The sequence below is a fragment of the Neophocaena asiaeorientalis genome, unplaced genomic scaffold (assembly GCF_003031525.2).
Source record: "Neophocaena asiaeorientalis asiaeorientalis breed wild unplaced genomic scaffold, Neophocaena_asiaeorientalis_V1.1 scaffold469, whole genome shotgun sequence".
In the NCBI taxonomy this organism is placed as follows: domain Eukaryota; kingdom Metazoa; phylum Chordata; class Mammalia; order Artiodactyla; family Phocoenidae; genus Neophocaena; species Neophocaena asiaeorientalis.
The window spans coordinates 504,659-526,039 of NW_020172691.1; the positions used below are offsets into that span (position 1 = coordinate 504,659).

At 60.7% G+C, this 21,381-nt stretch overlaps 3 protein-coding genes across 6 annotated transcripts in view; 2 read left to right on the forward strand and 1 right to left on the reverse strand.

Annotated features, from left to right (window-relative positions):
* The window catches only part of FZR1 (fizzy and cell division cycle 20 related 1), an 8,237-nt gene extending 3,881 nt beyond the window's left edge, over positions 1-4,356 (forward strand). Inside the window, exons 7-14 of one of the 2 annotated variants that reach the window (XR_003002537.1) lie at positions 281-346; positions 813-915; positions 999-1,183; positions 1,333-1,566; positions 1,866-1,970; positions 2,399-2,500; positions 2,860-3,344; positions 3,442-4,356. Coding sequence is in view for 1 of the 2 variants with exons in the window: in XM_024739954.1 (XP_024595722.1) it covers positions 281-346; positions 813-915; positions 999-1,183; positions 1,333-1,566; positions 1,866-1,970; positions 2,399-2,491; positions 2,860-2,901 (828 nt within the window). In the remaining variant the exon portion in view is untranslated. Of the gene's footprint in view, positions 1-280; positions 347-812; positions 916-998; positions 1,184-1,332; positions 1,567-1,865; positions 1,971-2,398; positions 2,501-2,859; positions 3,345-3,441 lie in introns of those variants that run through there. The other variant, XM_024739954.1, reaches the window with a different exon arrangement.
* Positions 4,357-4,495: 139 nt separating this feature from the next.
* On the forward strand, positions 4,496-15,188 carry TEKTIP1 (tektin bundle interacting protein 1). Of its 3 annotated transcripts, none has more exons than XM_024739955.1 (5): positions 4,496-6,108; positions 6,308-6,552; positions 8,762-9,000; positions 9,098-9,223; positions 14,200-15,188. In XM_024739955.1, exons 2-5 carry the CDS (start codon positions 6,419-6,421, stop codon positions 14,526-14,528), a joined length of 828 nt encoding a protein of 275 aa, XP_024595723.1. In that variant the 5' UTR covers positions 4,496-6,108; positions 6,308-6,418; the 3' UTR covers positions 14,529-15,188. The 3 variants fall into 3 exon arrangements, with proteins under 3 accessions (XP_024595723.1, XP_024595724.1, XP_024595725.1); XM_024739957.1 differs by lacking the exon at positions 4,496-6,108 and adding an exon at positions 7,210-7,357 and having other exon boundaries at positions 6,413-6,552; XM_024739956.1 differs by lacking the exon at positions 14,200-15,188 and adding an exon at positions 9,321-9,526 and having other exon boundaries at positions 4,496-6,552.
* Positions 10,178-19,597, reverse strand: MFSD12 (major facilitator superfamily domain containing 12). The gene is made up of 9 exons (XM_024739953.1): positions 19,161-19,597; positions 15,197-15,407; positions 13,295-13,433; positions 12,992-13,174; positions 12,610-12,702; positions 12,433-12,525; positions 11,688-12,037; positions 10,435-10,565; positions 10,178-10,319 (listed from the first exon to the last, which is right to left on the reverse strand). The coding sequence occupies exons 1-9, from the start codon at positions 19,450-19,452 to the stop codon at positions 10,297-10,299; spliced, it is 1,515 nt and encodes a 504-aa protein (XP_024595721.1). The 5' UTR covers positions 19,453-19,597; the 3' UTR covers positions 10,178-10,296.
* Between the last annotated feature and the right edge of the window lie 1,784 nt (positions 19,598-21,381).

Consider the following 21,381-nt stretch of genomic DNA (forward strand, 5'->3'; position numbering starts at 1 on the left):
GCAGCCTGTGTCCCACACCTGCTGCAGGGATCCCCCCGGGCGTGATGCCCGCATCCCTCCAGGCTCTGTGCAGTCAGCATCCCTGTGCTTGGGTGTGTCCCCTCCTGGCCTGTGGCTTCCCGAGCCCCCTAGCCGCCTTCTACTGGGTCCCAGCACTGATGCCAGTGCCCTTAGGCCTGAGGTGTGAATGAATGAACGAATGGGTGGACAGAGAGATGGATGAATGGACAGCCTGGACCTTGAAGGAGCAGTGGGCACCAACTGCTCCCCCTTCTGCTAGGTGACCCGGCTCTGTGACCTCTCCGTGGAAGGGGACTCGGTGACCTCCGTTGGCTGGTCTGAGAGGGTCAGTACACTAGCCCTATCACCCAGCTGAGCAGGGTTGGCCCAAGGGACGTCGACCGGCCCTCACTGGAGGGGCCCTCGGCAGTGATGGGGGCCTTGGAGACCCAGAGGAGCCAGAATCTGGCCTTGTGGTCACTTGTCCAAGCCCCAGTGACACCTGTGCCCCCAGCTGTCCCCAGCCTGGTAGAGATGGTTGGAGTGACAGAGACTCGGGGGCAGGCTCACTCCACATGTTGAAGCATGCGGATCTTGGGCCACATTGCATGGATTTTAACAGTTCCATTCTCTGTATAACCGTCTGCCCAGAAAGTTCTTAGGAGGGGTGTCCGAAGGGGCGCGTGTTAAGAGACCTTGAAAGAAGTGGGCCCAAGGCTCTGCCACGGGGAGGTGAGGGGAGCCCCTGGCCGCCCAAGCAAGGGGTCCCCACATGGGCCTGATGCCCGCTCTTGCCCGTTTTGTCGTCCTAGGGGAACCTGGTGGCCGTCGGCACACACAAGGGCTTGGTGCAGATCTGGGATGCGGCCGCAGGGAAGAAGCTGTCCATGCTGGAAGGCCACACGGCACGCGTCGGTGAGGAGCCGCTCGGGGCCCGGGGGTGGGTGGGTCCCGAGGGGCCGGGCCACGTTCTCATCCCACCCTCTGCCCGGCCGCAGGGGCGCTGGCCTGGAACGCCGACCAGCTCTCGTCCGGGAGCCGGGACCGCATGATCCTGCAGAGGGACATCCGCACGCCGCCCTTGCAGTCAGAGCGTCGGCTGCAGGGCCACCGGCAGGAGGTGTGTGGGCTCAAGTGGTCCACGGACCACCAGCTGCTCGCCTCAGGGGGCAACGACAACAAGGTAGGCCCAGCCCCTGCCCTCCCTCCCTCCCCACCAGCCCCTGTGCCGTGGAGCAGGGGTGACAGGGGTGCACCCCAAGGGAGGCCAAGATGGGCCCTGCCTTCCCTTGGGGGCCAAGCTGCCCGGGCCTCACAGCCCCGTCCCCGCAGCTGCTGGTCTGGAACCACTCAAGCCTGAGCCCTGTGCAGCAGTACACAGAGCACCTGGCGGCCGTGAAGGCCATCGCCTGGTCCCCGCACCAGCACGGGCTGCTGGCATCCGGCGGCGGCACAGCCGACCGCTGCATCCGCTTCTGGAACACTCTCACGGGGCAGCCGCTGCAGTGCATCGACACCGGCTCCCAGGTGTGCAACCTCGCCTGGTCCAAGCACGCCAATGAGCTGGTGAGTGCGGGGCGCAGGAGGCCAGGCCCCAGCCATCCAGGTCTGGCAGAAGCTGACCCGGTACCTGTGCCCAGTGACTGCAGGAGAGGCCCGAGGGCTCTCATGTGCAGTGTGGTTCCCTGCCTGGAGTCAGTCATCGACCAGGGTGCGGGGTTGAGGGCTGACACCTGTGGTCTCTGCACCCTGCGGGCGCGCCTTGGTGTCCTTGTGCCTCGGTGGGTGTGTCTGGGGGGGTCTGTGCCCTGGGGCCACTGGAGGGGGGAGCCCCAGGCTCTGACAGCATTCTCTGTGTCCCCTAGGTGAGCACGCACGGCTACTCGCAGAACCAGATCCTCGTCTGGAAATACCCATCCCTGACACAGGTGGCCAAGCTGACCGGGCACTCCTACCGGGTTCTCTACCTGGTGAGTCTCCCCAGCTGGGCCCGGTTCCTCCATCTGGAACAGCTTCGGGCTCTGGGACTGAACTGCAGGGTGCAGCATCATCACTCTGAATCTGTTTCACCAGCGCCCCTGCCCTGTGAGCAGGGGCAGCTCTGCCTGCCTTTATAATCTCCAGGTGCTTGTTTCCACATAAAAATAGAAGATGCCACGACTAACCCACATCCAACCCCTCAGATCATCTCTAGATGTTCCACCAAATAACCACTTGCACGTGTCTGGAGACAGGAGCCCCTCCCCAAATCCACTCACTCTTCAATATTTTGGTTTTTTCTAGAAAAAAGTTTTGTGCTTAAACCCCCAATTGCACAGAGCGGGGTGTGGCATCCTTTGTGTTCTCATGGCTTTGCCCATAGGCCACAAGGACAGAGGGGGTCTCTCTTCTCCCGCAGGCCATGTCCCCTGACGGAGAGGCCATAGTCACTGGTGCTGGAGATGAAACCCTGAGGTTCTGGAATGTCTTTAGCAAAACCCGTTCGACAAAGGTAAAGTGGGTCGGTATCAGCGCCAGATGTTCCCCCACGTATATGCCCTCAGCCTGTCCTGGGGCCTCCTGCCCCGCCCCCGCCGCTCAGCCAGCCCCAGTCACCCCGTCAACTGTGCCCTCCCCGGGATCCCCACACCCCCTCTCTCCTCCTGCATCACCTGGTGTCCCTGCACATCCTGGGGCACTCGCCGTGCAAGGTGCCTGCACAGGCCCCTCCTCAGGCCCGAGGCCTCGGGGTCCCTCCAGGCAGAACTTCCTTCCCGTGCCCAAGCGGCTGGCGCCCAGCCCAGCAGCCCAGCCTCGCAGCTGGCCCCTGCGGGAGGTCACCGGACCGAGGGCTCAGCGTCGCTCCTGTGTGCCCTGCAGGAATCCGTGTCCGTCCTCAACCTCTTCACCAGGATCCGGTAAACCCGTGGCCGTGCCGTCCTGGTTGCAGAGCGCCACCTCTCAGCGTGCATGGACCCTCCCCTCCCCCGAACATGGGCCCCAGAGGAAGACAGGCAGCCAGGGTGGGGCGGGAGCCGGGCCTGGAGAGACCCTGAAGGTTCTATTAAAGCCTGATTGTGAACCCTGTCAGCCGGTGTTTGGGGCGGGGCCGGGCTCGGGCACCAGCAGGAGTGGGGCCTCCGGATCCCTCCACCCTGGGTGGCCCCGGCTCGGACGGCTGTTCTCGGAGCGGGATGGACGCCTCCTGGATGCCGCCTCCTTCCGTCTGTGTCCGTCACCGCCTCGCTGGGGCTTCAGGCTCTGCCCGGAAGCTCGTGCTCACTGCTGCCCACACCTGCTACGGGACAGATGGCTGGACACCAGGCCGGTCGGCCAGGCAAGGGCCTGGCAGGATGGCGGCTCAGGTTGGCCCGTGGATCGAAACGACGTCCCCACTCGAGAGGTTTCTTTGCAGCCACCTCTGCTCTCCCTGCCCCAGCAGCCGACCAGTGGCTCTTTCAGGGGCACGGCATTGGGAGCAGGCCACACGCCAAAGGAGGTCACCTTGAGGCGGACTTGTTGTCTGAGGGAGACTGATGTGGGACCTGTTCGCCATGATGGCTCACCCCAACTGTCCTTGTCGCTCACGGGGTCACAGCCGACTGTGGTTCTTGCAGCTTGCTGGGCGGCCGGTCAGGGTAACCTGAGGGCAGAATTGACCCTGCAGATTAGGTCCTGTGGGTGCCCAGCCCTCCTCCCCAGCCCCTTCTCCTCCAGGCCACCCTAGTGGGTCCTGTCCATCTGCGCCTTCGGCTGCGGGAGGGGGCACCTGAGGGTTCCCCCAGAAGCTTCCTGAGCTCCCCCTGACCCTGGGCCCACCTCATTGTCCTCTTCTGCCCTGTTCTCAGGTGAGATGGAGGAGGGAGGTGGGGCCAGTGTGTGGCCAGGGGCCTGAGCAGCCACCCTACCTCTCCTCTCCCCTTCCCAGGTCGGAGGACATTGATGGACGTGGCCTGGGCAGGGCGGGGGTCCAGCGTGGCCAGGGGGGGCCCCGCAGAGCCCCATCGGTCACCCCGGCTCTGCCGGAGCCCCCGCTCCTCCGGTTGTGAGGGCCTTGTGCTCTGCTCAGCCAGCCACACGTGTGCATGTGTATATGTGTATCTGTGACTTTCCTTTGGATTTGTTTCTGTGTTTCTGTAAATCAGTCCCCAAAATGTTAAGGCTTGCTGGGGGAGAGCAGTGGCCCACCCCTACCCCTGGGGGAGACAGAGGTCACAGCTCTTAAGGTCTTCTTCGGAGGGGCAGGCGGCCGAGCCTGCATGAACTTGGGGAAGGGTGGGTCCCACCTCCTGGCCCATCCCGGCTGCTTGCTGGGGACGGGCAGGGACGAGCAGGGACAGTGTACATAGATGTGTGTATTACGATGGGTCCAGATTTTATTTTTGTTTGTTTGAGTTTTGTTGTGTTTTTTTTAAATAAGAGCAGTCCTTTGTCTACCGCACGCCTGGCGCAGGTGAACCTCGCTCCTCCTGGAATTCAGCATCGCCGTCATTAAACCATGTGCGTCGTGCCCAGCTGGGGTGCCTGTTTCTCGATCCATCTGGAGTCTGCACACACCGGGACCCCAGAGCGGCCTGAATGTCACAAACCGGTGGGGAATGGCTGGCTCTGGGGGAGAGGCTGCGGGGGCCACTCAGAGGCGGTCAGCAGGGGGCGCCGGGGTCCTTGAATTCATGCCCCCGTGATCCAGGCCAGTCCTTTGCAGCCAGGCTGGTTCTGTTGGGAAGTGGAGGGTGGGCCTGGGGCTGGTGGTCTGAGCATAGTGAGGCCTGGCCCAGGGTAGAGGGGGCGGCACCTCTGCCTGACAGATGTGCTTCCGGGGCCAGCAGGGACACTGCTGGCCCAGCACCCTGTGCGTGGGGAGGGCCAGGAGGCCCCAGGGAGGAAACCAGACTGGACCAGAGGGGTTGTGACACTGGGTGGGCCTACGGGCCCGGGGGCCCCAGGGGTCTTGAGAAGGAAGGGAGGTGAGGCTCTCTGCAGTGAGCAGCTGCCCACAACTGGTGGTGCACCCCATGCCCTCCCCACAAGCCCAGGGAAGATCCCCATCCTGGGCAGCCGGGGACAAGGGAGGCCAGAGCCCAGACCTGCCCTTGAGGAGCTTCTGTATGTCAGGGAGTGGACGACAGAGTGTAAGTGCATGTGGCCGTCACGGTGCGAAGGGTGGCGTGGGCCTTGGGAGAGGGCAGCTTGAGCCCAGGGCTGACGTGTCCGCAAGGGCCTGAGGGGGGCATGGACACACCCGGGCAGAGCTGGTGCTTCAGGCTGTGGACCCATGCAAAGGCCCTGGGGCAGGACTGTGCCTGGTGAGCTGGAGGAACAGCCAGGAGGCCCGTGTGTCTGGAGCAGAGTGAGCGAGGGGGAGAGAGGGAGGAGGGGAGGGCAGGGAGGAGACAGGGCAGGTTGTACAGGGCCTTGGGGAGGACTTGGGCTGTTACCCCAGGAGGGAGGGTGGGACCCTGGAGGGCTGTGGGCAGAGAGGGGAAGGGACACCCTTCCCCTTGGTATGGAGACCTGGAAACAGGTGGGCAGGGGCGCAGCGACCAGGGAGGACACCCTGCCCGGGCAGGCAATGACAGGACTGCGGCCACAAGCAGGTGGAAATGGTGAAAGGCAGGCAGGTTCTGGATTTCTTGTGAATGTTTTAACGTGTAGTAAAACGTGTGTAACATTTTAAGGTATACAATCCTGTGGGTTTTAGTATATTTACTATGTTGTGCTGGCTACCACCATCTAATTCCAGAACATTCCATCACCCCCAAAAGAAGCCCCATCCCCATTATCAGTCACCCCCACCCCCCTCCCAGCCCCTGACAACCATGAATCCACCCTCTGTGTCTGTGGGTTTGCCTGTTCTGGACGTTTTCCATCAATGGAATCAGACACTTTTGTGTCCAGCTTCTCACTGAGCTTCGTGTTCTCCAGGTTGTGTCAGCGCGTCACCCCTTTCCATGGCTAACGTTCCAGTGTGTGGAGGGACCCTGTTTTGGGTTTCTGTTCTGCGGTTGGTGGGCATTTGGGTTGCTTCCGCTCTTTGGCTGTTGTGGATCGTGCCACTGTGAACACGTGTGTGCAGATTCTTGTGCTGGACGTATTTTGGAAACAGATGAAGGACTGGACGGGGGTGGGGTGAGAAGGGAGGACCTGGGGGCTGCAGGGTTGCTGGCCTGAGCACCTGGAAGGGTAGGGCTGAGGTTGTGGAAAGGAAATACAGAAGCTTCGTTGGGTTTGGAGGCCCCCATGCGGCTGTTTTGGTGGGCAGAGAAGAGGTGGGAGGGCTGAGCCCCAGGTCGGCCCTACCCAGATGAGCGCCCGCCTCCTTCTCCAGCCTCTGCTCTTCCGGCTCGGCCCCTCAGCTGGGGGAGAGGCAGTGGCCTGGATGGTGGCCAGCAGACCCAGCTGTTGCCAGGACACCGGGCTGCTTTTGTAGCTGTCAACAATGGCCCCGCAGGCCTTGGAGGCAGGAGCCCCCGGGCACCCAGAGGCAGACATGCAGACCCTGAGGCAGGAGGCTGCCCGGCCCTACGTCCCCCGGGGGACCCTGGAAGTGAACCTCCCGGCATCTCTATACAGGTGAGCACATCCTGCCCCTGCACTGCCTCTTTGGGTTTGCATCCCACCAGCGTTTTTCAGTCTCCATAAAGGTATGTGGGTGCTGCACCTGCTCCCTGCACCCTCACCACCCACCTGCACCAGGCTTGGGACCTGGCAGGAGTACACGCAGGTCACGTGGTGGTTCACGCATGCAGGACACACACACAGCCAGCCAGCAGAGCAGATAGGTTCCCGGGAGCCCTGCGCTGCTGGAACAACCCCACAAGGGGGCGGCCTCGAGCACAGAATTTACCTCTCCCAGTTCTGGGGGCCAGGAGCCCCAAGACCAAGGTGTCAGCAGGGCTGGGGCCTTCTGAGGCCGTGAGGGAGCATCTGCTCCGTGTCCCTCCTGGCTTCTGGGGGTGCTGGCAGTCCGTGGCGTCCCTTGTCTCGTGACCTTCTCCCCTGACCGTGTAGATACCCCAGCCTCACCAGGGCTCCGCATTAGGGTTGCATTAGGGCCTCCCTGACCCAGCATGACCCTGTCTTAAGTTACATCTGCTAAGACCCTATTTCCAAGTAAGGTCATGTTCTGAGATTCCAGGTGGACGTGAACTGGGGAGACACGTTCACCCCATTAGAGGACCCATTAATAAGCGTTAATAAACTATAATGGGTCACCATGCTGCTTTACAGAAAAGGCGAGTCAGTGCCCTTGCTGCTGCTCCAAGATTAAGTAAAAAAAAAAATCTGTGCCACCACGACAGAAGCAGGTTCCCACAGGCGTGTGATGGGATGGAATGGCTCGTGCCTACACGCTGCTTCTGGAATGAAGCAGAAACCAGTAAGAGTGGCGGCCCTGGTGGAGGGGACTGGCAGCTAGGTCAGGGAGACTCACGGCTTTTTCCAGTACTTTTATTTATTTAAATGCCATTAGATTTCTTGATTCTAGGTCAAAAAGGCATTCATTTATTATGAGAAAAAAATGTTTTTCAGCCATAACGCGATGTTCTTTTTATTAGTTTTTTTGAGGTGTAATTGATACAGAGACTCGCTTTTCATTGTGTGTTATTTTTGACTGTTTTAATTCCTTTTTACAAGTCAGGTGCATTTTGTAGTTTTGGTTCATTTTGTAGTTCAAAAAGAGTGGGGCCTGCCAGACGGTCCCCAAACTCCCCTCCCTGCAAGTGGCAAACCAGCCTGCGGCCACTTCCCAGAACTGACCAGGCCGAGCCCACCTCTTATGAAACACGTGGGTTTCTGGTTTTCCGTGTGGAGTGGGAACTCCAAGCAGGCACAGGGGAGAACGTTTTATCAGCAGCCCTGCTTGGACCATCTTGGGGCCACGGGCTTATTCCCTAGGGCATCTCCCTGGAGCAAGCTCGCCAGGTCAAAGCACGTGCCCATGTCTGTCTCTTGGGCAGTGGTGCTGCGAGGGTGTTCCCGAAGGATAGCTTTAGTTTTGATGGTATCTCATTGAGGTTTGATTTTTGCCATCGTTAGCATATTTCCACTTCCCTCTTTGCTCTGCCAGCCTCTGTTCCTTACACCATCCCTGCTGCCCCAGGGCCTTTGCACAAGCGGGACCCTCCTCACATCACTGCCACCTCCTCAGGGAAGCCCTCCTGATACTTTCAGCCTGGGATGGGCTCTGGCAACAGAGGCCCCTGGAACAGGCACTCCTGTGTAGCTGCAATAGTTTCTCCTTTAAATGTGAGCTTGCCTTCACTCCCCGCTGGCCCCAATAGCTGGGTGGGTGGCGATGGCACAAGGGTTCCCTGAAGGTCTCCCTGGGAGCCTGGGCTCCCCATACACTTTCCCAGTGTCCCCAACCCACGGCTCCCAGGCCAGACCAATGACGGTGAAACCTGCGCCACTCACTGAGCCATAGCTGAGACCACGTCCTCCTGGTGCACCTCCAGGCCAGGGGGGCTTCCTGGAGGAAAGGGCCTGCAGGTCTGGGAGGCTGGGCAAAGGACTTAGTAGAGGCAAGAAAAGATGAAATGTTTAGGAGGTCCTGGGGGTTGGGGAGAATGTGGCAGAGAGGAGGGGCTACAAGGGGTCAACCTTCCACCCTCTGCCAGCCTGGGTGGGAGGATGTCCAGTACTGAAGGACAGACAAGGCCCCCCGCACCTCGGGCCAGGCTTCTGCATTCTGCACCCTCAGTGCTGGTGATGGGGATGAAGAGGCCTGGGGAGGGCAGGGGGGCCGAAAACTCAGTCTCTCTCCTCCCACCCCCGCCCTCAGCAATGACTACCTGTCCCAGGAGGGGGCCTGTCAGACACCGGCCATCAAGCAGGAGATGCGCTGCAAGTACACACCCATGGGACACGACGCGGCCAGCCAGCTGTGGTACACGGGCCTGACCAACTCGGACTCCCGAGAAGCCTGGAACATGCTCCCTCAGGCTCTGGACAGCCCACACTTTAAGGCTTATGCCCACAGGCACGGATGCCACAGCCCCAGGGAGCACAGCATGCCCTCGGGTGAGTGCCCAGCCCGGCCCTCCGTGACACCAGGCTCGCCTGGAGGGGAGGGTGAGGCCCACAGGTGCAGAGATGACCCCTGACCCCTACCCCACAGCCTACACCCAGCGTCTCCAGGAGACCGCCTGGTACGACCCCATCATCCCTGCGCAGTACAGTGGCCCCCGCGCGCAGTACAGGAGCATGCTGTGGAAAGACAGACCCAACCGGGACGAGGAGTACGGTGAGCTTGGGCCGGGGCAGGCGACCCAGGGGCTGGCGGTGAGATGCCGGGGGCCAGGAGGCGGGGCCAGCCGGTGACCTGGGTCCTGGCCCCCCAGTGATCCACAGACACCAATTCGGGGTCAAGCCGCTGTGGCAGGCATCTGACTACGTGCCATACCTGTCGGCGCCCCAGCGCCCGCGCTACACCACCCAGAACTACCGGCAGTGGGACCTGGGACCCTGCTGCCCCTCCACCAACCAGCAGCCCCGGCTTGTCTACACGGCCAGTCACTGATAAAGATCTCGTGCTGCCTGGTGTGGCTCTTCAGGGACCCGGCGCCTCTCCCCCAAGGCGTCTGTCCACCTCTGGGGCTGGGGCCTGGGGAGGTCAGGCAGCCAGATGAAGGGAGCTCTGAACCAGGACCCTAGTGACCAAGCTCCAGGGCAGAGTCAGACAGATGACCTCGCCTGCCCTCGGCTCCCCCTACCCCGGGCCCCAGGCCAAGGCACAGTCCTGGCCCCAGGCGGCTCTTTATTCACTGTCAGCAGTGGCCTGGGCGCAGGGAGCCACACTCGGGGCCCTGGCGTGCTGAGCCTCACCATCGCCACGGCCGGGGTCTGGGCCCAGCCCCCTAACCCTGAGGCTGGGGCTCCTGGCAGGCTCCGCAATGGCTCTGTCCTCCAGGGCCTGGCAGCACCCAGTAGTAGCACCCGGGAGACCCTAGGCTGGCCGGGGCTGAGCTCGGGACAGGCCCTGCGCCCAGGAGCCTCACATCCGGCCCCCACACAACACAGGGCACCCCGAATCATCCAAACAGCTGGGGGTGGGTTAGAGTCGGGAATGGGGTACCCCAGACCCACAAGGACCCCACCAGCTCCTGAATACCAGAGGGCCTAGCTCAGTGTCCCCGCCCTAGCAGGGAGAAGCTGCTGGTATCCCGCCCACCCTGACCCGACCCCCACAGCCAGGCAGGGATGGGACCGACGCAGGAGTGGGATCAGAGCAGCAAAGGGGCCGCTGCAGGCCTCGTTGGGCAGCGAGCGTTCACAGTCGCGGTTAATTTACAAAGGGTAAAGGACCATGGGGCGGTGTCAAGGTTGGGCTCCAGGGTGCCCTGCAAGAGAAGGGGGTGGAAGTAGGGTTAGGGAGGGCGGGGCCTGTCCTGGCCCAGACGTACACACCCATGGCTGGTTTGGGGCTTTTGTGGGGTGGCGGGGTCTGCAACTCACAGCTCCGAAGGCGGACGGGCCAGACCAGGAGACTGCACAGAGCCAGGGTGGCAGCCACGCCCACGCCACCCGTCACGGCCACCATCACCCAGTGGTAGAAGGCCACGCAGGCTTTGCAGCAGAGCTCTGAGCTGGGGGCAGAGGAAGGGCAGAAGGGGGTGAGCAGATGCCTGTCGGTAACTTCCAGCCCCAGCCTGGACCTCCTGCTCCTCCCATCTCAGCTGGGGCACCCCATCTTTCCCTGCACTCAGGCCAGGACCAAGTGGTTGCCCTCAACCTCCTCCTCCCCTCCAACAGATACTTCAGTCAGTAAGGTCAGCTCTGCCTTCCAAGTCTACCCCAGACTGCCCATTTCTCCTCCCTCAGGATCCAGCCCCATCACCACCTGCTCCCCAACCATCCTAGTCCCCTCCCTGTTCCCACCGTCCCTTCCCTGTCTGTCCTCCCCGCAGTAACCGCCAGAGGGCGCCTGTGAGCACCTGACTCAGGCCCCAACCCCTCTGCTCACAGCCCTCCAGGGGCCCACCTCCCTTGGGGCAAAAACCCGTCCTCCTTGTGGCCCACAAGGCCCTGCACGACCCGTCCCCTCCCTGCCCTCCCCTCCTCCCTCTCTCCACCTTGCTCACTCTGCTAGCCACAAGGGCCTCGTTGCTGTCCTTCCACCATGCCAGGCACAGTCCTGCCCCGGGGCCTTTGCACAAGGCTGCTCCTCCCCGTACGCCTAGAACTCCCTGACATCCTCCAGGTCTTGGGTCCCATGTCACCTCAAGGCAGCCCTTCCTGACTTCTCGCCACAGTCAGGCCTCCCCAAGTGGTGTCCTTCACACCCTTTGTACACATTTATTCATGAGATTATTCATGTGCAGCTCCATGAGGACAGAGGACCAGGCCAGCTTTCATTCCCAAATCCTGGGCTTCTACAGGGTGCAAACTCAGGTCTAGAACCATCTGGGGCTGGAACCCTAGGTTCTGAGGGTCTGAATTACAGGGATTCCAAGCTCTCCCTCTGCCCTGTCTGCTCACATCCCCCCGATCCACCTGTGTGTCCTCAGCACCCGGCCCAGGACAGACTGTCGGCTCAGTAAATAAATGGGTGCTCGAGGTAGGGAATAACTCAGTCTCCCTGGCTGTGACGCCACCGGGGCGGGGTCTTCTGTTCTCATGGAATTAGCAGACCTGGGGCAGTGCCTGGGGCACAGCACGGCCTCAGCACAGCTCATTAAACGCAAGAACAAATGGATAGGGGTACTCACGAGCAGGGGTGCAGGCTCTGGATGGCCATGACTGCCAGCCCATTGGCCACCTTGTCCAAGAAGCTCATGGCGCCATACACGAAGGCTCCGCTGTGCTGGGGGGACACGAGCAGGGGGTCAGCATCCCAGGCCTCGGCCCTGGTCCCCAACCCCAACCCGGACTGGCTCAGCAGCCCTACCGTATGGGGGCCGATGAGGTCAGCCGTCATGGCCAGCGAGGTGACGAGGATGGTGGCACAGCCCACGCCCAGCAGTACAGCCACCACATACACAGCCACACCCAGCTCATCTGCCAGTGCCACCCAGGCTGCGAAGGCCAGGATCACCAGGAGGCCCACAAAGTAGGTCATCTGCAGAGAGCCCAGCATCAGGTCCGCCTTGCTGGGCAGCCCTGAGCCTGGCACTTGCCCTTTCTGATCTTCAGTCCAGCCCCCAACCCCAGCAAAGTGGGGTTTGAGTTGGGTTATCCCTAAGGAGCCCCCAGCTCTGACCTCAGAGGATTCTGTGATTCTGAGCCTCAGAGGTGCTCTGAGCTCAATGGAGCAGATGTTCTAGAGCTATGCTGTTACAGCTGCCACTAGAGATGGGCGGCTCCTTGGGTCTCAACGCAACTCAATTAAAAGGAAATAAAATGAAGCATTCAGTTCCTCAGTCACTCCGGCCACCCTCTGGCTCCCACGCTGGACCGTGGTCTGGAGTCGCCCAGGTTGCGCAAGGCACACTGCCCTCTGCCCGGCCTACTCACGTTCCTCCCGATGCACCTGTTGACGGGCTTCAGAAGGAAGGAGGAGAGGAAGCCGCTGAGGTACATCACCAGTGGGATGGTGGCGATGAACTTCTGTTGGGGCACAGTGGGCGCAGGCGTGTCAGGAGCGGTTCATCAGGCTCAAGGCCCCGCACCCCTGCCACCCGGCCGGCTCACCTTAGGCAGGTTGAGGGAGTAGGTGAGGTACATGGCCATGTATGTCTGGGACAGGTTCACAATGAGCCTCGTGCTCATGTACAGCAAGCCTACCTGTAAACAGAGGGACGGGTCAGAGGGGGCCCTCCTCTACTCCCATAAGGGGGGAGCACTGGGGGCCAACGTGAGGAACCCTGCAGCTGGCACCTGATCCATTAGTAGTGACTGCCTAGCTGGTCAGGTGGAGAAGAGAGCAGTGACATTAGTAATGTCTGCCCTGGGTGTGACTGGAGAAGGGGCTACGTGTGCTCCAGTGTCTGCCATCCCTGCCTGCAGCCGCACAGAGTAAGGGCCTGGTGGGAGAGGAGCATCAACTCCAACACCCTCTGCCCCTATGACATACCTGATAAAAGGCTGGCTCCCGAAGCCAGTGTTTCCAGAGCAGCAAGGGCCGGGCAGTAGCAGGGGCCAACAGAGGGCTGTGTTCATCTGGCTCCTCCACCTGCTGCCGGCGCCCCTCCCTGGTGCCCAGGTGGAACAGCAGTGAGAAGACAGCTCCAAGGCCCACCACCAACAGCGAGAGGTTCTGGGGACCGGGCAGGAGAGTGGTCAGCAGCGACTCTCGGCCCAAGCCCTGAGTTCAGGGCCTTGGGGTTGTCCCACCCGGGCAGCAGCCAGCCTTAGCCCACCCTGGGCCCCAGCTCACCCGGAACACCGGCACATCTTGGACCCCCAGCTGGTCATAGACATCCTGAGTGGACCCCATGTGGGGAGAGCCCTGCAGGTGGAGCAGAAGCCAGGCAGCCCCATAGACGGTGATGCTGGCCACCACGGTGAAGGCGTACCTGCCAGGGCACAGGCAAGGCCTCAGCAGGGCAGCTCGGGAGCCACGCAACCACTTACTCCCCAGGCAGGTGTACAGTCAGAGCGTCTGGGGAACCTCCGGCCAGGTGATTTCAGCGACCAACACACTGGGTAGCCCAGGAAAGCCTCTGCTGGCCTCAGTTTCCCAAGCCTGCACGTATCTGATTTCTCTGGCCCAAGACCCCACTGTGAGGTCCCATCTGCCTGGGGCCTGAATGTAGAGACTCAGCAAAGCAGGACCAAGTCAGGCCTGCAACCCAGAAGCCTGAGAACCCAGGATACTCAGAAATCCTGGGCTTCAGCTGGGCAAGGGCTCCATGGTCTAGAGTCATCCGAGTCCACTCCTGCCTGCAGTCCCAGAGCCATGTCCTGCCTAGGGCCCTGGCCGGGGCGAGGAGCCTCTGGATCTCACCAGGAGTCCATTTCCCTTTCTGAAAGTGAGAACAAGAACACCTGCAGAGGTCAAGGCAAAAATGACACGAGGCAGGCGGTAAAGCACTTGTGGGTAGAAAGCGCCCAGAGGTTGGCCTCTACCGGGCCCAGCCTGTCCCCCTCAGCTGGGGCCCTCGGGGGCCCCAGGCATTGAGCAACCCCCGCCGTTAGTGCCCGCAGCTCTCGGCCGTAATGGGGAACTGGGCTCAAACAGGCAGGGCCCTCATGACGAGCGCTTATGCCCACGTGGCCACCTTCACGCGTGACGTCCCTCCTGCCGAGAACTGTCATCTGATCCCTGTTCCCACTGCACAGGCCCCACTCTGCTCCAACCCTGTCCCTGGGCACATGACAACCTCTCAGGCTTGTCAGAATTCAAGATCTTCTGCGTGATGGGCCCAGAACTGTGCCCAGCCCACAGCAAGCGTTCCATAAGTGCTCCTGCTACCATCACACGCAGAATCACCTTCAGCACCTCAGGCAAGAAACGGACGCGCTGGGCGCCAGCTGCACCCATGTGTGGGAGGCGGGATTCTAAGATGGCTCAGGCGTTCCCATGGCCTGCCCCCCTGCCCCCTCTAACCCCCTCCCCTTGGGGAACGGGACGTGTGAATGTGATGGGATGTCAAACCCGTGTTAGGTAACTGTCTGTGGCAAAGGTAAAGGGATTTTGTGGATGTAAGTAAGGGAGATTATCCTGAGTGGGCCTGACCTAATCAGGCGACCCTCAGAAAGTGGGCTTACACCACCCCTGAGATGAGAGACTCGTGCTGGCCTCAAAGAAGCAGCAAGCCCCTACAACTTCTTATTTTGGCCATGCCGTGCAGCATGCAGGATCTTAGTTCCCCGACCAGGGATCGAACCCATGCCCCTGCAGTGGAAGCTCAGAGTCTTAACCACTGGACCACCAGGGAAGTCCCAACCCCCAAGACTTCTAAATCTATAAGAAGACAAACACTGCCAACAATGACATGAGCAGGGTAGAGGGACCCCAAGCCTCAGATGATGCCCCAGCCCTAGCCGACACCTTGACTGCAGCCTCAAGACTAACGCTGAGAACCCAGCTAAGCTAAGCCAGACTCCTGACCCACAGAAACCAGGAGGTGGTCAATGTGTGCTCTTTGAAGTTGCTAACTTGGTGCTCATTTGTTACGCAGCAATGGCTGAATAATACACTAATTTACAGATGCCCACGCTGGGGCAGAGTCCAGAGCCGCACAGCCAAGCAGAGCCCAGACATGGGAGGGTGGCCCTGGGCCCCCCGCCGTGCCTGCTCTTCGCACGCCTGCCCGCCCTGCCCCCAAGGCGGCACCTGAGAGCCGTGAGCTCCACCTTCTCGTGGTCGTTGGTGACGAGCTCCGGGATGAGGCTGAGGTGGGCAATCTGTGTAGCAGCCCAGCCGAACTGGAAGATCACGATGAAGGGCCCGTAGTAGAGGAGGGCAACCCACTCGGGTGTGGTGGCGTTGCAGCCCAGGCAGGGGCTGAAGATGAAGGGGAAGGACAGCAGGACGCAGATAGTGCCTGTGGACAAGCAGAGCGGGGAGGGCACGTTGCAGGGCCTTCCCACGCTGGCCCAGGGCTCCCCAGGTGAGCGGGGGCGGGGGGATAAAACCGAGACATGGAAAAGGTTAGAGACCCCCTCCACAAACACACACACAACAAAGTCACACAGAGAGTGGGTGTCAGCAGCCAGGGGCTCCCCAGGCTTACAGCCCCTGTGACAGATGGGGAACTAAGGCCGAGAGATCTGGGGCCCTCCTGAGGACACACAACCAAACAGGACAGAGGGGCTGGGCCTCTCAGTCCAGGCCCTACGCCCCTTGTGTGTGATGGGGGAACTGACACCGAGCCGGCCACATGCTGTAACCATGCAGGGACAGGGCCAGATGATAGGGGGCAAGAATGGGGTCTTGCCGTGCCGGCTCAGGGCTTGCCAAGTTTGGCCCCTTGGTGACAGCTGGGGAAACAAGCCGAGCCTAAGGCCACGCAGCAGGTTGAAAGGGCGCTGTGGAGGTACCCTGGGGAACTGCCCACCACAGATGCGCCACTTACCCCATCACTTCCCCTTCCCACCTCGCCCACAGAGGGGGCCTTTTCCTCCCAGCTCCTACAAGGCGTCCTGTGGGGCTGCCAGGAGTCAGGAGGCCCAGGTGCCTCTCCCTGGAAAACACTCATACCTCAGAACAAGCACAAGTTCTCCCCGAGGTCCCAAAGGGGCCTGCACCACCCGCCCTGACCCATCCCCTCCTCCCTCTCTCCCCCTCGCTCACTCTGCTCCAGCCACCCGGGCCTCCTCCCTGTTCTTCCTGCCCCAGGGCCTTTGTACAGGCTGTCCCCTCTGCCTGGAATGCTTTTCCCATGACATCTCAGCAAGGCGCACTCCTCTTCAACCCTCCAGGACTCAACTAAAATGCCACCTCCTCAAAGAAGTCCCCCTGACCAGCCCAGTCACCAGCAGTCCCCTCCCCACTCTGACACCCTCTGTCTGAACCCTGCTTTCTCTCCTTCATACCCCTTTGCACACACAGGAATTCTTTTGTCTCTCTGTCTGGGGAGTGGTAACAGGTCTCTCCAAGTCACTTCTGTGTCCCTGGCACCCAATATAGAGTCTGGCGCATCAAGATCTTTTGAATGAGTGAATAATAATAATAGTGGCCTCTATTTAAAACAGCCCAAAGAGGTGAACGTTATTATTAAACCAGCCCATTTCCTGATGAGGAAACTGAGGCCCACTGAGTGAGCTGCGAGGCCAGCCTGCTGGACTCAGCCATGCTCCTTCCCTCCAGCCCTCCACCCTTCTCCTCCCACCCCAGAGCACTTGGAGCCAGACTTCCTTCCTCCCCACCAGGCCCTGGAGGTGACCTCATCCCCCAGAACCTGGGCCCACCCCAACAGTCCAGGGACTGGGAAATGAAACCAAAACCACGTTTGGTATTTCTCTGGAACTGGTGCCTGGAAGAGGCACCCCAGGCAGATTCCTGGTGGCCTGGAGGCCACCCTGGGGCCAGACAGGAACTGTAGTCTCTGGTCAGAAGAATGTGCTGCCCTGGCTGGACGGACTGTACCCTGCTGCTGCCCAGGCCACGTTAACCATTGTCAGGGCCAGGCTGCCTGGCTGGGGGACTTTGGGCAAGTGACTGCCTCTCTGGGCCTCCGTTTCCAGGAAAGGGAGCTAATAAAAATACCTCACAAAATTGGCATGAGAATTAAGAGTTAATGTGTGAAATCGGGAGCTCCTACTTCTTTGCGCCACTTCCTGTCTCAGCAACTTCAAAGCCATGAGATGTCACACCTTTGCAAAAGCTGTTTCAACTACTTGGAATGCCCCCCTACACACATACACTCCTATTCATCCTTCAAAACCCCAAAGCTAATGTCCCCTCCTCCAGAGCTCTGCTTCTTCCTATGAAGCCCAGTCTACCCACCTGCCCCAGCCTGGACCCGACAGGAGTGTCCATGTCTGGCTTTCCGGGTCCTCTCTGCGCTAGACGGGGAGCCCCGAGGGCTTGTTAAGGGAAAGAATGAGTCTGTCCCCACCACCCACAGACTTCGGTAAAAAAGAGAAGTGAGCACTGAGGCCGAGGTGACCTTCACTCGAGTCACCTTATCAGGCATCACAAGGGGCCACCCTGGCTTCCTCTCTCCACAGTTCTTCCTGGATCTCTGCACATGCAGGGAGAGGGCACAGATGGAGGCCCTGGTATCTGGTTGGGGCACCCATCATAAGCTGAAGGCATAAACACAAAGCCTTCAGTGTACTGACAAAGGTGCCTCCACTACCCTAACCTCCCCTCTGCAAGGGGACTCAGTGTCTCCCCCTGGGGTCAGGTGGGGTCGTCGCTGAACCTCAGCCCCCCACCTACAAAACGGGAAGACAGGCTGTTACGAGGTCCCACCTCAGGGCCTTTGCACATGCAGCGTCCACTGCCAGGCAAACCTACCTGTGGCTGACTCCATCTCCTTAGAAGGGGCTCACCTGTCTGCCCCAGAGAAAATAGCCCTCACATCTCTCTGACCCAAGAACTACCTTTTTTGTGTGTCAACGGGTCTACTCAACTATTATGAACAAAACTGCATTTGATACTCTGGGCTCAGCTCTGTAAGCAATCCCAACCGCAGCCCGCAGAGGGATCCCCCTGTCTGGGGTCTGAGTCACATGCCTCTCCCTGCTCCCGCCACGGCCCCGCACCCGGGCTGCTAGCCTAATGTGACCCAAGAACAGTCTGTGCATCCTCAGTGCCTAAGAAACTGAGATCCAGACCCTAGGCCACGGCCACAGCAATGCCAGCCACTTGCAGGCAACTTGGAGATCTGTTGTACCTTGCAAAAAATGTCCCTCATGAGGGCCAAGGCAAATCACTGCCTCCTCAGTCACTGTTCCCAAGGGCAAGGAGACACCAGCCGGCCCTCCCGGTTTCTGGAAAGCTGCCGCCCAGAATTCCCAGAAGCGGGCAGGATTCCTGGTTCTGCCTCCTTAAATGCCCGGTGTGCCCCAAGCGCCAGGATGCGGCGGGTACTTCTGCCAGTGAAAGAACAGCAGGCAAAGTGGCCAGGGCTAATCTCAGGGCCCAGGGTCCCGGCGGGCAGAGAAGGGATGCCAGGAGCCGGGCCTTATCATGGGTGTGCACCGGGCAGGGTGCCCCAGCCCCCGTGGGACCCACCTCCTCCCCTCACCAACAGCCCTCTAGTCCAGGTAACTCCCTCATAACAAACAGAGGGTGACCCCATTACCTGCTCTGCAGACCCCCATCCCATCAGCCGGACAAGCACAGAACCCCGACCCTTCTGGCTCACCCGGTCCTCAACCCAGTTCCCAGGACAGCTCCCCAAAGCCACCAAGTGCCAGGTTGCCCGAGATGAGTGAGGGGATGGATGCACAAAGTGCACTGGGGGGAACAGACAGAGGGGACTCTAGGCAGTCTGACTCAAGAGTTGTCCTGGGTGGTCACCCTGATACAGATGAAGTCAGGCCAGACCAGATAGACGGACAGAGGAGGCGCGGGCAGTAGACCCAACCCAGAGAGGGTTCAGGGTGCCCCGGAGGATCAGACAAAGAAAAGTGACACTGGACGGTCACACGAACAGTCAGACGGAGGAGGCTCCGCGGGTCGGACGGCAGCCATGCGACAGACAAACAGAAGGGGTACTAGGCAGTTAAGCAGACAGATGGGAAGGCTCATGGGTTGGGCAATTAGGACGGAGCAGTGGGACAGAGGGGGTAGGTTCGGGCCCTGAGCCAGGCAGTCGGATGGGGGAGTCCGGACCGGGGCTTACCGACCAGGTGCCAGGCCTTGCGCGGGCCGAAGCGGGCGCAGCGGCCTGTGGCGCGGTCAGCCTCGAAGCCCACGAGTGGCGTGCACAGCCCGTCGGCCACCTGACCGAGCAGCAGCAGCAGGCCGGCGCCGCGCGAGCTGTAGGCGCGCACCGAGTGCAGGTAGAGCAGCAGGTAGGTGAACCACATGGACGCGCAGAGGTCGTTGAGGAAGTGGCCCACGGCGTAGCTCAGCCGCGCAACGAGCGACAGTGGCCGCGCCCCCGCTCCGGCAGCCGGGGGCCCCGGGCCCATGGCGGCGCTCCGGGCTCGGCCCGTCCGTCCGGCGCCGGCAGACGGGACCCCCGGCCCGGGCTGCCCGCGCCCCGCTCTCCCTGCTTCGCTGTCCTCTCCCGGCCCGGCCGCCCCGCCGGCCCCGCCGAGCGCTTTTGCGGCGACAAAGCCGGTGGACCCGAGACTAGCTCGGGAGGGGCGGGGAATCCCGGGAGCGGCGTCCGCATCCGCCAATCGGGGCCGCGGGCCAGGGACAGAAAGCCAATCATCACGAATAGAGGCGTGGTCGCGGGGTTAGCCCGGCCTCGACGCCCGGCACCGACGGGGTCCTAGCGCCCGACGATTTCACAGTGGTTTACGGACCCCTCCCACGGAGGTGGGGGGCGACGCCAAGGGCACCCCTAATCACATCCCCGTCTCCAAGCCCGCCTGCAAATCTCAGCCTGCCTGCAAATTTACGAGGCCTGCCTGCTGGAGGCCGGGGCAGACGGGGTGAGTTCGGGGCGTGGGTGGGTGGAAGAGAGGTCTGAGTCCGACCTCGCCTCTCTTGGGGCCCGGTGATTTCCCGACGCGGAGAGACCCAATCGGATGCAGAGAGGACGCATTGGTTCTAATTATTTAGTTATTAACGATAATAATGGGGATAATCAGAATTCTAACACCAGCTGGTATTTAATGAGCGCTGACTGTGCGAAGCGCCCCACGTGGATTTTCTCATCCCAACAGAGCAGGAGGCGGGGCAAACCTCCGATTTCACAGGCGACAAACCCGCCCAGAGAGGGGACGCAGGTGCTCTGGGGCGCACAGTGAGTCAAGTGCATGCGACTCTGAGGCCTGTGCTCTGAACCCCTCCCCATCCTCCTTCCAACAGCCCTCCCACGATTGGGTCACCACGCAAGCAGTTTCAAGTTCCACCAAGCGTAGGGTGCAGCTCCCCCGGCCTCCGGGCCTCCAACAGCAGTGGAGGCCTGCACTCCACTGCACTCTGGAGCCAGAGTCACGGGATCCAGCCCCAGCCCCACCCCCTCCTAGCTCTTCCGGCTGGGACGAATCCATTTCGTGGGGCCTCAGTCTCCCGAGCTCTAGAATGGGTATATGTTTAAAAGGATATAAGCTTTATCTTTTTTTTTTTTTGGCCTCACCGCGCGGCAGGTAGGACCTTAATTCCCTGACCAGGGATGGAACCCGCGCCCCCTGCAGTGGAAGCGAGGAGTCTTAACCACTGAACCAGCAGGGAAGTCCTTTAAGCGTTCTCTCAATATTCTCAGCCAGAAAGGCTTTCCAGCACCCTCTCCTACCCCCTCGGTTATTACTCCGGGTTCCACAGTGTCCTGGGCTGCCCCCATCACAACCCTGACACCTCCTCCTTTCCCTGCCCCAATTGTAACTGTCTCCCCCACTGGACCATGATCCCTGTGAAGGCAGGAACCAGGTCCCTCTTAGTCACTGCGTTGTCCCCAGCGATGCCTGGCACATAGTAGGAACTCAAGAAACATCTGTCAAACGACTGAATGGTGGACATACAGGCAGAGAATCAGAAATGCAGACAGAAATTGGGAAATAGAGGGGAACCCACTTATAAACTTGAAGCCCAGGCAGCCCAAGGGGTGCCTGGCCCAGACGCCCACACGGACGCAGACCACCCGCAATTCTTTCATGAAAAGGAGCCTGAAAAACTAGTGTGGATGGGGAATAGTGACTCCAAGAGATACAGCCTGGCAGGGGAAGAAAGGAGATACGGGGTAGACCCAGATCTTTGATAAATGGATTAGGAGAGATAAGAACCACAAGTCTTTCCTCCCTGCTGGGTATGCTCCCCTTCAATGATTTCTCCGAAGGAAATGGAAGACGACTTTTAAAATTACTAGCCTAGGGACTCCCCTGGTAGTCCAGTGGCTGAGACTCTGCGAAGTTCCCAGTGCAGGAAGCCCAGGTTCGATCCCTGGTCAG